Genomic DNA, 14,587 nt, shown 5'->3' with positions numbered 1-14,587 from the left:
TTGCATCCAAAATGCTCATATTTGTAAGCAATACCAATTTGGAGGCAAATGAAGAACGTCAATTTGTGTAAATTCAAAAAGGATTTGACAAGTGAGCAGAGAAAGCCAGATGCTATTGAATAAAGGGAAATATAATGTCGTAAGATTTGTCAGAGGGAATACTAATGTGGATAATGTGTTAAATGGAAATGTAGTTCAGTAGTTGTGCAAGAGAGAGATCTTGAGTTTTAGTGGACAGGTCACTAAAACCGTCAGCAGAGTCTTCTCAGGTTGCTATAGAATGTTGTGATACGTAGGAAGGGACAAAATACACAAATCCACAGCTGTTATTTTAAAATTGTATTTGGCCTTGGTGAGACCACACCTGTAGCACTATTTGAAGTCTTAGTTTTAGGAGAACAATTTCTCCTTAAACTGGTCTCACTTCCTCCAAATAAAAGCTGTGTGGCTATGGGTACCTGCATAGGCCCCAGTTACGCCTGTCTCTTTATGGGGTATGTGGAACATTCCTTGTTCCAGTCCTACTCAGGCCCCCTCCCACAACTCTTTTTATCGGTACATCAATGACTATTTCGGTGCTGCTTCATGCTCTCATCTGGACCTGGAAAAATATATCAATTTTGCTTCCAATTTCCACTCTTCCATCACCTTCACATGGTCCATCTCCGACACTTTCCTTCCCTTTCTTGGCCTCACTGCCTCAATTTCTGGTGATAGACTGTCCGCCAATATTCATTACAAGCCCACTGATTCCCACAGCTACCTCAACTACAGCTCCTCACACCCTGCTTCCTGTGTGGACTCCATCCCATTCTCTCAGTTCTTTGGCCTCCATCGCATCTGTTCTGACGATGCCACTTTCCAAAATGGTGCTTCTGACATGTCTTTCTTCCCACGCCTCTGCCCCCACACCTTCGTCTCCCTCCCAGAACCATGATAGGGTCCCCCTTGTCCTCACTTTTCACTCCAACAGGCTCCGCATTCAAAGGATCATCCTCCGCCATTTTCGCCAACTCCAGCAAGTTGCCATCGCCAAACACATCTTCTCTTCACCCCCACCATTGGCATTCCATAGGGACAGTTCCCTCTGGGGCACTCTGGTCCACTCCTCCATCAACCCCTACACCTCATGCCCCTCCCATGGCACTTTCCCATGTAATCGCAGAAGGTGCAACACTTGCTCCTTTACCTCCTCACCGTCCAAGGGCACAAACACTCCTTTCAGATGAAGTTGCGCTTCATTTGAACCTCCTTCAATTTGGTCTACTGCATTCGCTGCTCCCAATGCGGTCTCCTCTATATTGGAGAGACTAAACACAGACTGGATGACTGCTTTGCGGAACACCTTCGGTCTGTCCGCAAACATGGCACAGACCTTCCTGTCACTTGCCATTTCAATACACCATCCTGCTCTCATGCCCACATGTTGATCTTTGACCTGCTGCAATGTTCCAGTGAAACCCAACTTCATCTTCCGATTAGGCACTTTACAGCCATCAGGACTTAACATTGAGTTCAACAACTTCTGACCATGAACTCTCTCTTCCAACCTCACCCTTTTTAAATCCCCTTTTTTCAATATTCATTTTTATTTTTAAATTTTTATTTTTTATCCACATCTTTATTTTTATTTATTTTCATTTTTATTCATTGTTTCATCCCCACCTTTTATCCTATTTTCGATCTTCTTTTTCCCACCACTGTCGCCTCCCCACCCCCATTAGGGCCAACTGTCACTTGTTCATGTTGTTCTTTCCAGGGTGCTTGCCCTTGTCCTGTTATTTAAGCTGGAGATGTCTGAAGATAGCCGGAGCTGTATGAGCTGTTGAGAAGTCTTGGGCAGCAGCTAGCAGTTTTATTCTGAAGTGAATTCTATAGCAAAGTGGAAGAGGGTAAAGGTCATGTGGTATACCTTTGTGTAAGCTACAGCAGTTTGCCTTGTGAGATATTACTGGATTCCATATTTAAATAAGTGAGTGTTGCTTGGAAGGTGTTCACTTGTAGGTTTGACCGAGTGGAGTGTTTTGGGGGAATGTTTTGTGAGACTAACATTGTGTAACTGTAATCTTGTGTGCTTAGTTTTTCTTTTTTGTAAATAAAACTTTTACTTTTAATTTTTAAAATCTCAAAAGTGTTACTGGACCTCTTACTGCAGAGATTGGTACGTCATCTTCTCATTATTAGAATACAAAAAAAAAGGTTGTGGCCTATAAGTCAAGTTTCCCTCTGGGACTTGGTTTGCGCAGCAATTAACACCGGCTGTGGTCATAACAATGTTTACAGATATTTGGAGAGTGCAACTCCAGTTCCAATGGTTTTTGATTGAAACCAGTGATTTTAAGTAACTGAACCTCAGCTTTTATTACATAGGATTCCATAATTTTCCAGGATTTCTACCAGTTTTTGGGCATTGTATTCCACAACAATACATCTATTTCTCTCAAAATAAGAAAAAACAATGGTTTTAATTATAGATCATGGATTTAAATTTCCATTTTCCCATATGACAGGTTCGTGAACTTAATTGATCAGGAGAAGGCTGGTCTTTCCCCACCTCAAAAGGGAAGGAAAACTGGAGGTTGAGATTTTCTCACAGTTGTTAACTGTCAGTTTCACACAAGGTACAAATGCAACTCATTTGATGAGACCAATAGTAGAGTGAGGAAGATATAAATGACTTAAAACAATACTTTAAGAAAAACCTAATGGGTATTATCTTTTCAGTGTTTAAGTGAAAATTAATAGCCATAAATATCAACATAAAAAATACTATTCAAATTACACAATATATTAAAATTGTGCACACTCACCTCTGTTGCTGTAATCTACGATCATCATCACTTCCAACTTCCTGCAAGAGAAAAAGAAAGTCACCAATTCTTGCTTTAAATCCCTTAATACAACTAAATGGTCATCACTGGGGCTTATGCGAGTTCGTGGCTGCTTGGAGAGATCCAAAACAAGAATCTGTTTGTTTGAAAAAAAAAGCCTTCAGCTGTAACTAGTTTATGGAAAGCTCTTGTTCCTTTCAATAAACACATCACGGAATTCAAGTGTACCAAAGCACTATCTATCTTCCAAATGCACAGACCTCCTGCTGCTAAAGATCTGCACTTTACAACACTGATATTTTTTCTATTTCCTCTAGTCTCTGAATGAGCTAAAAACATTAGCGTGAAATTATAGATAGTTTTGTGCTACAAAATTAGAAACTTGGTCTGAAACAGCACAAAAGCATTTCACATTAAGCCCTTATGGGCAACAGATTGAGGCAACTTGCAACTCATCAATCTGGATTTTTACTGCATGTTCCAGACTTGTTTGTATCACACATAGGAATTTCATTTTAAAGCTTTTGTCAAATTAATTTTGGTCTGATTATATTTTTGAAAGCTGCAAAATTAAAATCCCCACGAATAGAAGAGTTTAGAATGAATGAAAAAGACAGCATTCTTTACTATTCTGAACCCAACAATTTACATTATCTCACATGGATTAATTATAGAAATTTGATGGATGTTTTTTGACTTAAGCTTACAAAAGGCCAGCTTTTAAGAAGTCAATGATCAATGATACTGGAGGAAATATTATTGTTCAGAATTCAACATTAAGCTTTACCTATCTGACAATGTAGGGATATTTCTATATTTTGGGGTGAAAGCGGTTTATGCCAGCAGTGCAAAACAGGCATGAGGTGAATCGGATTTTTCACTGCGTCACAATACCTTTCCACTAAAGTTCTTAGAACGATAACTCAAATTCCTCTTGGAGACTCCGTTCCTAGTCTCACTGTGGCTTTTACTTGGTTTGAAATTAAAAATGGTGGCAACATTTTCCAAGTCAATAGAAAATAGTTTTATGTGGTGAAAAAAAAAATCTGCTGCTGATTTGCCACAAGTCTGTTTGCTCTGCTGATGTAGACCAGTTTCACCCTCTTTATATTTTAAATGGATAGGGAAAATCAAATATAAAATGGCTTCAGACAATTAGATTTCTAAAGTTCTCTCAAAATTACTATTGGCACCATGTTGCTGATTACACACTGAACATAAAACTGGCAGGAACAAACACAGAAAATGCTGGAAAAACTCAGCAGGTCTGACAGCATCTGTGGAGAGAGAAACAGAGTTGACATTTCAAGTCCGTCTGACTCTTCTTCAGAGCAGGGCTCCCAGTCCTGCCAGCATAAAACTGACAGGACTGGGAGCCCTGCTAAACACTTGCTAGGACTGGCATGGGTTTTGTGTGATGTCAAAGCAGTTTCACAGAAAGTTCAATATAAATGTGGCTAAAGGTGTCTAAAATAACCCATTTAATCTGAAGCAGTCACGACCAAGACACACAACTGAATGAAAGGATGAATAATACCTAAAATGGTGAAAGCAAGTGAAGATGGATGCACATTACTAACAGTGGGATTTGAGATCAATTTTACCTTGGTAATGCAACTAAAAAAGGAGGATTCTAATTTGTGTAACTGAGAACAGTCAGGCTGTGCAACTGCCAAAATTTTCATGCAATTTGCCAGTGTTGACGGGATTGGGGTTGGCATATTGGACTGTGGTATGCATAGAATTGTACTAAATTGTGCCTTTAGCTTTACCTACTTCATGTATTCAGAGAATTATTAGGATAACCTAAAAAAGATACCCAAAAATGATTTGCAGCAATCTACATCTGTATATTTTAGTATTATACTACAGAACAAAGCAGTACAATAAGACATGTTTTGCATTAGGGACCTAATAGCCAATGTCAATATAGGATACCAGTGCATAACATGCTCCAGGTTCAAGAGGCAAGAGAGTGAAAAAAATATTGCAAGGGGGAAATCACAAAGACTTTTATCTATTTATTGCAGAAAATTAATCTACTCTAGTTGGCCATTGTTCCAAACATTAATCATGAGCATCAAGAGCTTTAATTTTAGGGTGGACCAACTCTTAACTCCATAACAAACCAGGATGTTGTGAATTTCTTAGTGGGGTGAGACATGGGCTTCAAAATCCCTGTTGCTACAATCCTTTCCCAAAACTCCTTTGAGCAGGTGATCCAACCAGTATCTTGGATAAAGAGCGCTTCTGTATTTTGTTTATACTCCAGGGATAGAGCTTGGTTTGAACAAAAAGACTATTGATTGTTAAGTATTTATGTAGCAGATGTTTGCTGATTGGCAAGAATGGTGAACATTTCAAGAACAAGCAGGCATTAAGTCCATTTGATCAGCCTATTGATAATTTGAAGTCATAACACAATATTCAAATTTCAGAACAGCACATTAAGACATTTTTAATTGTTCGGCAAGAACCCGTCATTTTATTTATGCAGCTGGAGCTATTTAAGCAGATCAAAATTTCAGCAATGGAAATTCTCTCACATCTTGTGTACACATGTTTATATGATAAAAGCTGCAACATTAAGAATTTGAATATTGGCATGAGTTTCAAAAACAAAGCTTCAATGAGACAATTATCTGGACTCACAAGAGTCCATAACTTGTTCCAATCTTTTAGTTTATCCGTTATCTGGAAGGATGTATAAACGTTTCAATTATAAGTTTCTGTTAGCATTGAAGGTCACTAAGCACAAGCCTTTAAGGATGACAGGGGTTTGTCATGTCAAACAGGAAGCACTACATCACAGTTCATGGCAAAGGACTGATACTTGTGATGGATTGGAATAGATGAAAACATTTCCTTATGTAACAGTGGAAATGAAATGCAGTGCATAGACTAACAAAGAACAAGAGCTATCCTGCATTGCTGCAGTACTGCTAAGTATGATGAACATCACTAATTCTTAATGTGCTGAAGGATCCTGAGGATCAGCCCATGGTGATAATACATATGTAATTTTTTTACCACTTGTTGATCTTTGCAAAGCAGAGAGAGAGCGAGCGAGCGAGCAAGAAAGAGAGAGGGGGACTATGGTGGCAATAGCAAGGATGATGCGCAGTAAAAAAGAAAGCAGACATGGCTTAAACCCAAAACCTTGTGTGCCGATAGAGAATGTGAAGGAAGCAAGAATGAAGATAATGGAAAATGTAGGAAACTATAAAAAGAGATGGATTAATTTCCTAAAGATATGCACCAAGACACACAAGTAAAATGAAATACAACAGCTAAGTGGTTTAGGTGAGGGATGCAAGGACAATACAAAGGCTGTTAGCAAGCAATTGTTCCTGTTAATGAGATCAGTAGAAAGTAGAAAGCTTGGAATCACTGAAAATTGACCAGAAAACAAGTGCAAATTTTGCATGTCTAGCAATAATGGTTTCAGGGAATCATTAACAGACTATTTCTATAATTCACAATGTGGCAAAAAAAAAGGACAAAGTCGATAGGAAAGCTACATCAATCAGCAAAATAGTTGGAGATACAAGGCTTGTTGGAGAAAGTAGAATGGGTAGAAAGACAAATAAGAAAATGTAAAAGCTTAGACTTAATAGAACTGATAAGGAAGTTACCATGGTGAGGTGAAGGAAGGAGTTAAGAAAGGCACCTTAGGTAGTGAAAAAGCTTCACTGCATCACCCAGAATGATCTGAGTGCTTCAAATATGGAAATTGACAGTGATGATTTATTTGAATAGGTAGTTGGCAGTAAAGAGTGCAAACATTGCAGAGCTTTGGTCTGTTTGCCAAGGAAGATGTTTGCTGAACAGGAAATTGGGACACCCAGGTGAAGGCATTCAGGGAACTGCTGCCCCAAGGAGAGGACGTAGGTGTGCTGGCCAAATCTTTATGTGTAGGCAGCTGATAAAAAAGGACTGAAATGTATAATGTGTATTTTGCAGACTTCAAGTAAGTTTATGATTTAGTGGGGAGAGATGATACCCGAGTTGCTGGAACTGCATGGAAGAGCTAGAAAAATAAACATATTAATAAAACATATATACAGAAGAACAAAAATTTGCCTAAGAGTTGAAGGGAGTGTGTCAGAATGGTTCAATGCACAGATGGGCCTCTACTTTATCAAGGTCACATCTCATCTCATCAATGACCTTGCAGAAAGTAGATGAAAGGTAAATACATAGAAAAAAGTAGCAACATGAAACTGTATGGGTAGGCTGCATGTTGCTATAATCAATAGAAGCTTGGTTATCACAATTAAGGAGCTGGATGAAGAAGGAAAGAAGTAGGATTTGTTTCTTAAAAGAAGAAAAATACTATGCTGGGTAATAAAATATCAGCTTACATGGCCTCTTTGAGATGTATTCTGTGAAATCTGCACTGCTGAATAATTCCCGCACAACATTTCTTTTCCTAATCTTATTTTATAATATTTTACAGTATACATATATATAATATACATATATGTCTAGACTTTGCAAAGCTATAGAGAAAGAGCTGGGGAGTGGGACTAACAGGTAGCTCCTTCAGAATGACAGCACAGCCACAGTGGGGCAAATGGCTTCCCTTCGTGTGGTATGATTGTATATTTTAAAATATAACAAAATTTAGATCTCATTATAGCCACTTAAAAATTATCATGGACAGAATGGTGGGTGCCAAATATCACTTGCCCTTTCAGCCACAGGATGGGGTGTGGTGCAATGAAACCTAACAACACAGAAAAGGAGAAGAAAATAAAATAAATCTTAATTGAGAGATGGAATAAAATCTAAATTGTAATGAATACATTAGGAAATGTTTTTTAAAAACTGATAAAACATCAATTCCTCTGGAATATAGAATATATTTACAATCTCTTTGTGAAATTGTTTACAACTTACATTTGTGCTACACAACATGCAGGAATAAGTTTCAGCTGCTAAACAATGAGGGAAAAAAAAGACATCAAGTAGGGTTAAGGAAAATTAAAGGGAAAGAGGAAATGAAAACAGGTTTAATTTGAAAGGTTTTTATTTTGAAGTGATGAAGTGGCTTAAGGAGAGATTGAGACAGAGATTGTGACTGAAGGTTTGTCATTGATGGGGCTGATGTGATGCAATGTTCATGGGTACAAAATACATTTATGAAATCCCACATTGATCTCCAAAGTCTAGTAAACCTGCTGGTCAAATAAAGAGTGAGCAGCAGATGTGATTTTCCTGCCTGTCAAGACAATATTGCTAAATTCAAATACAATAGCATGAAACTGAATAATTTTGTTGATTACAAAACACAAGTGTTTAATTATGCTAGGTCCATACACCAATCAGCCCAGCCTTCAATTGGGTCCACTAGTGCCCCTTGGGCTAGAGAATCCTCCCTAAGCTTGCTGGGCTCACTTTCAAATCCTTCCATGGCTTTGCTCCTCACTTTCTTGGCAATCGCCTTTAAACATATGTCCTTACACAAAACTTCCAGCTCCCTAATGCCACCTTACTTCTCATTTCCTATTCACTCCATTCAAATATTGCTGGCCGTTCCTTCATCTATTGTTGGGATATGGGGAAAGAGCTGGGGAGTGGGACTAACCGATTTGCTATTCGAAAGGGCTAATGCGGACTCAGTGTACAAAAAATGCCCCCCTTCTGTGCTGTACCAATATATTGTTATATTACCAACCTCTTAAACAATCTCACTCAATTTATCTGCCTTTTGCCACCTTCCATGACTTCAAAAGTCTCCTTAAGAGCTTCTCCCTCATTACAAATTCTTGCCCTTTTCTAACTACTCTCTCATTTTTCTCCCTCTTGTATAGTGTCCCCTTCTTATTGGCCCTCTAAAGTGTTCTGAGACATAACTGTATGGTTGTGGTGCTATGCAAATATGAAGTATTGTTACAGTTATAACTCCCCTGCAATCCTGCACAGGTATCGAGCTGATGTTAAGATACTTGTAAATCTCCAAGTCATTTGTCGCAATCTATACAGAAGAGACAGTGGCCTGTTACCTGCTATAAAAAATTACAGCATTAGATAGTAAAATTAAAAGACATTCAATTTTGAACCTCCCCTAGGGCTCCATTTTCAGTATTCACCGCCCAATCATTACAAATGGAAGAAGCTGCTGCCTCTGATAATTAAAGTATGCCTCTGTGACTGCCATTGACTAAAAGGCTCAGTGGAGTGCTTTCATATGAGTTTGTTTAATCTCTTGTCTAAGAATAGCTTGGAATCATAGAGCAATAAAAGTATCAAGAGGCTCTTCAAACTCATATAGTGAACTCATGATTGTTTATATACTGAAAATGATTTGTTTTTATTTGTGAATAAAATAATTTCCTGAGGCCCAAAGCCATCTAAAGCTCACTACGTTTTCCCTTAATATATCTATATTTATCCACCTGGATCCTATATTTTTCAGTCGTAATACGGTGTGATTCATGCCCTATATCAAAATGTGATTAACTGCAAGAACAAAAGCTTGCATTTGTATAGCACCACTAACTTAGAAAGCATTTCAAGGTGCTTCACAAAGGCATAGTCAGACAAAAATGGATATCAATGAGGGTGTCCTAAAGTTTATCAAGAAATGGGATTTAAGGAGGGCCTTCAAAAGGAGAAGGTGGACAGAGTTATGGTGAGAAATCCAGGGTATGGACCCTGCACTGCACACAGTTGTGGATCAAAAGAGGAATGTACGAAAGGCTACAGTCAGAGGAATGGAGAGTTAGTGAGAGGATTGTGGGAGGTTACAGGGATTGGGAAGGGCAAGGCCATGAAGCAATTTAAACATCCAGGAATATATTACACTTGAGATATTGGGAAATTGGGAGCCATAATAGTTCAGTAATGCCAGGGGTGATTGTTGAGCAGAACATGGTGCAGGATAGGATACAGGCAATGAGTTTTTGACTAACTGAAGTTTACAGAAATGGAAACTGAGGAGCTGGCCAAGTAAGTATTGGAATAGCAAAATCTGTGGGTGACAAAGGCATCCAACGGTAGAACATGGGTTGATGCGGACAATGTTACTGAATTGCTGAAAGTCGGTAATCTTTGTGATAGAGAGGGTACTTAGTTGGAACCTCCACTTGGGGTCAAATAGGATGCCAAGACTACAAACAGTCTGGTTTGGCTTGAGACAGTAACTTAGTACATGGGTGGAATCAATGGGAAGTGTACAGTTTGTGGTGAGGGCCAAAACGATGGCTTCAGTCTTACCAATGGTCAACTGGAAGAAGCTACAGCTTATCCAAGATTAGGTATCAGACCAATAGTATGAAAACACAAGCATTAAATGGTTTGAGAGAAGTGGAGGAGATGTAGAGCTGGATGTTGTGGATGGTGTTGTTAAAGGGCAGCATTTAGATGAGGAAGAAGGGGATAAAGACAGATTCTTGGGGGACACTGGCAGTAAAAGTATGGGGGCTGGAAGAAAAGCCATTTCAAGAGTTGCTATGGCTATGATAACCAAGGTAGTACAATCCCACTGAGCTAAGCAACGGAGGAAAGGCGTTGGAGGAGGATTCTGTCAAAGCCATCACCAATTCTGTCGTTACTTGACATTCACTTTCCGTTGAATAGTGATCAGGATCAAGGATGCTAGCTGATTTTTTCCCCTCCTAGAACAATGATGAGGTTGATTGTAACCTCCCGTCTATAGCCCAGATTAATTAACCGAGAACAGACTATTACGATCCGGTTAGGGCTCAGTAACTTTCTGTTTAAAGTAGACAAAGTTTAAAATCTCAGTTATCCATGAAGAGGACAAAGCCATTTTAGCTTTGTAGTCACCTTTTTAAATGAGATAAAATATCTCTCAACTCCATCTTCAGTGAATTTAGGCACAAGGCAAAGATTCTTCATTATATCAAACATCGGAGTGGGACTCCACTCATCATCCGAACTACTCAGCTCTTTTGCCCCATAACCTAAGTTTATCTTTAGCTAGTTCAAACTGTCTGATTTTGCTGCCTCTTTGAAGCTCTCACTGTCTCATTCTTTATCGCTTTTCTCCCTTGCTAAGTTCTCTGCCTGGAGTTCAAGTTCAAGCTTTCGAATTTCTCTTTTTCAAGTTCAAGTATTTGCTTTTCTCTATCTCTTTTTATCTCAAGCTACTGAATTCTAGCTAACTCAAGCTGTGTTATACGCATGTGAGGTTTTTCTTCTTCTAATTCCAAATACTATGCTATTACCTCGACTATGTCTACTTTCTTAGCTCCTGCCTTTAACCCTAACTTCAACTTTTCTGCTAATGCAATTAACCTAACCTTGGTTAACTTCTGTAAATCTTTCAGGAATAAATCTTCCCTCTCCAGAAAAGTCGTAGCAACTAACAAAGCCATTTTGTTTTTCAATAAGTATAGTAAGATTCGTTGAAAATATTATCAACCTCAGCAAGTCCCAGCACCTATATTTCTCTGTGCATTCAAAACCCCACAAGGGTCCCTGATTTATATTACGATCTGGTTAGGAACCAGTAACATTTTGTCTAAAGAATACGAAGTTTGAAAGCCAAATAACCCACTAAGGGAATAAAGCCACAAGGTTCCACAATTTTAAACGAAAATAAACTTTACTATGCAAACCACAACAATCTACAATATCTATCTTATACTTTAACATTGAGAATTAACATGGCATAAATTTGAATTAACAGGCAAGCCGTGGTCAAACACACCGCATCGCCCGTTAAATGGTAGATGTCACCAAGATTCCTCAGCAACCCACCCAGACGTCAGTCACCACTGCAAGTCACAAATTCTCATTAACTCTGTATCCCTCATGAAGGATTTCAACCCCACACTTTCAAAGAGCTAGCCTCCAAATTCCCTCAAAAACTACTCAGACAGAGGGCCTCAATGACTGCTCACCTCAAGATGGTTCAACCTCTTCTCCTAGGACTGAATAGCTGCTCTGAGCTATAAATGCATCCCAGGGCTTCTTCTGAGCCCTAACCCTACCCAGCAGCGAACCAGTGACCTTCTGCCTTCTTGTTATATATTCTCAGCTCCCCAAGACTTCACTGAGCCCTAATTGCCTGGAGCCTGCCAACAGTAGCACCTATTCAGTATCCAACTCTGCTGCAGAACACTTAAACCCAGCAAACACACATAAATTGAAACCAGAGAATATTCTTCGGCTCCACCCATCTCCATGATAAAGTAACCTGCTCTGATCTATCTTCAAACTGACCTCCAAGCCAATTATCCTTCCTTTACCATTTCTCCAGCTAAGTAAACCCACCTGCTGTTTTATGGTTTCAACACTTCCCTTCTGACTCTATTAAACAAACACGGGTAACCTTCTGAACTGCTATTTTCTTTTAGGTATTCTGGAAATTTCTAAAGCCCAGCATTTTAATTACCTTACCTTCACAACAACAATCTTCCCAGAACTAAACTTTACCTCTAAGATTATAACATGAGCCACAAACTAAGTATTCGTCACACAGACTATGAATTGAACTCCCTTCATCCTTGCATTAAAGCACATATAACATGAAGTCACGTCCTTTACCTGCTATCCAACTAGCAGAGTTTATTTGAACTGGACTCTCAGTTTTGGAATGCAAATTTGGGTAAATTTATTAGAATATCTTTCAGGTCAATATTTTCTTGTAAAATATGGAAGGACATTGCATTATCTGGACACTTGGAAGTTGACCTGGATTTTTTTATTTTAAAAAGGTCATAAGTTCACCTTAGGCTGTCAACAACCATGCCTTTTCTAGGAAACCACATGAATTCAGCTAACTGATCAGCATGACACTTGATGCGGAGACATGTTTGCAATGCAATTATTTTAACTGATGGAAAAAATCTGGTTTAAAGGCAAGGGCTAGTGATCTACTGGAAATTACATGACAGAAATTAGCTTTTTGTGAACTCAGTTGGGAAATGAACTGAGAAAGTGAATCTGCCTGGCTCCCACTCTGCTTATCTTGCCTGAAATAGAGCGGCTATCAGTATCCAGTTAGGAGTCCTCATCTTAGTGGAACTTGTCTCTCTTTGGAACGCAAGAGTGAGAGAGTGAGAATGTGTGTGTGTGGGAATTTTAAAAGGAATAGATTTATTCTTCCAGCTTACAATTATGTGTTAACCAGTTCTTGCAACTGGTTTTTAAAAAGAAGTTTGTTATAATAAATCAATCATTCTGAGTTTATTAAAAGAAGCCTGGTTAAAGTCTCTTTTATTCTGGGTCAATCTTTGGGCATTTTGGGGAGTGAATTAAACTTTTAAACGAATGGTACAACCTGTGGAGCAGTGGGGCTAGATAAACTGGGCACTTCTCCCATCCCGGTCGTAACATAGATTGGAGGCTCTTGCAGGATCTTGAAACACAGACAATGGGTGATTGGACATGGAATAATAATAATTGGTAGAGGAAAAAAGGACAAATACCAGGTTTCTAATACATTAATAAAGAAAAATGGCTTTGGAACTTGCTAAGACTTTTCTAGAGATTGAAGATTTAACACTGACTGGTTTAAAAAAAGTAACCAAGACTAAGCTAATGGAATTGCCGGTAAGTTAAAGACAGAATTAACTGTAGGGATGAGGAAAGCGGGCATAGTTCAGAATTAGAAACTGGAAGAAATACAAGAAGCACCCCAAATTGGGGAGGGGGGGGGGGGGGGGGGTGGTGAGTCAACTGAGTTAGCTAGGATTCAGTTGCAAATGAAACAACTTGAAAAAGAAAGAGAATTGGTATTGAAAAGGCTTCAGAGAGGGGAAAAAGAAAGAGCATTTAAGAAGCTGGAACTGGAAGGATAAAGGAAGAGAGGCAAAGGAATGAGAAAGGGAATACCAGCTTAAAAGGCTGGCATTAAATAAAAAAAACCTCAGGTGCTGGGGAAAGTTCTGATGCCGAAAATACTACCCTCAACCCAAAGCCCAGTGGGGAGATGTTTAAATTTGTACAAGCCCTCCCAAGGTTTGAGGACAGGGATGTAGAGGCATTCTTTATTTCATTTGAAAGAGCAGCTAAGTAAATGAAGTGGACATTGCTCCTACAGAGTAGGTTGGTGGATAAAGCTCATGAGGTTAATGCAACACTTTCAGAAGAGGTTTCTGTGGATTATGATGCAGTAAAAAAGGCTTTTTTAATGCATATAGTTTGGTGGCATGAGGCATACAGTATAGGCAGAACTTTCAAAACATAAGGAAACAGCCTGGACAGACCTATATTGAATTTGAGATGGTAAAGCAAAGTAACTTTGACCATTGGATATAGGCATTAAAGGCAGATACAACATATGAAGCTCTTAGGAAAATAATTGTCCAGGAAGAATTTAAAAATTCACTTCCTCCAGTAGTTAGAACCCATGTTGAAGACCAGAGGGCTGCAACAACTAGACAGGCAGTGGAGATGGCTGACGATTATGAACTGGTCCATAAATCCAAACCCTTTTTCTGTCACCCCTACAAACCCAAGAAGGATAGAAGATGGGAAGCTGAAAGGAAGGCAAGTAGCCAGGGAAGAGAAGGGACGGCTGGGAATGCTCCGGAAATTTGCCCTCATAGCAGGGTAGGTGGTGGCATAGTGGTACAGTCACTGGATTGGAATCCCACCATGGCAGATGTCAATGCCAGGTGGTCCATCTGGTTTCATTCCTTAAGACATTTTAATGGTTTTGATACAACTGAGTGGCTTGCTAGGCCATTTCAGAGGGCATTTAAGAATCAATCGCACTGTTGTGGGTCTGGAGTCACATGTAAGCCAGATCGAGAGAGGGCAGCAGATTTCCTTCCCTA

The 14,587-nt window shown here is 39.1% G+C and overlaps 1 protein-coding gene across 1 annotated transcript in view; it reads right to left on the bottom strand.

Moving 5' to 3' along the window:
• LOC121286281 (protein phosphatase Slingshot homolog 1-like) overlaps positions 1-14,587 on the bottom strand; it is a 109,334-nt gene that overhangs the window by 83,946 nt on the left and 10,801 nt on the right. The window contains exon 2 of the mRNA XM_041203328.1: positions 2,811-2,851. Coding sequence (XP_041059262.1) covers positions 2,811-2,851 — 41 coding nt within the window. The remainder of the gene's footprint in view (positions 1-2,810; positions 2,852-14,587) is intronic.

The sequence above is a fragment of the Carcharodon carcharias genome, chromosome 13, assembly GCF_017639515.1.
Source record: "Carcharodon carcharias isolate sCarCar2 chromosome 13, sCarCar2.pri, whole genome shotgun sequence".
Lineage (NCBI taxonomy): Eukaryota > Metazoa > Chordata > Chondrichthyes > Lamniformes > Lamnidae > Carcharodon > Carcharodon carcharias.
The sequence above is the reverse complement of the archived record's forward strand: the minus strand, read 5'-3'. Positions and strand labels throughout refer to the sequence as shown.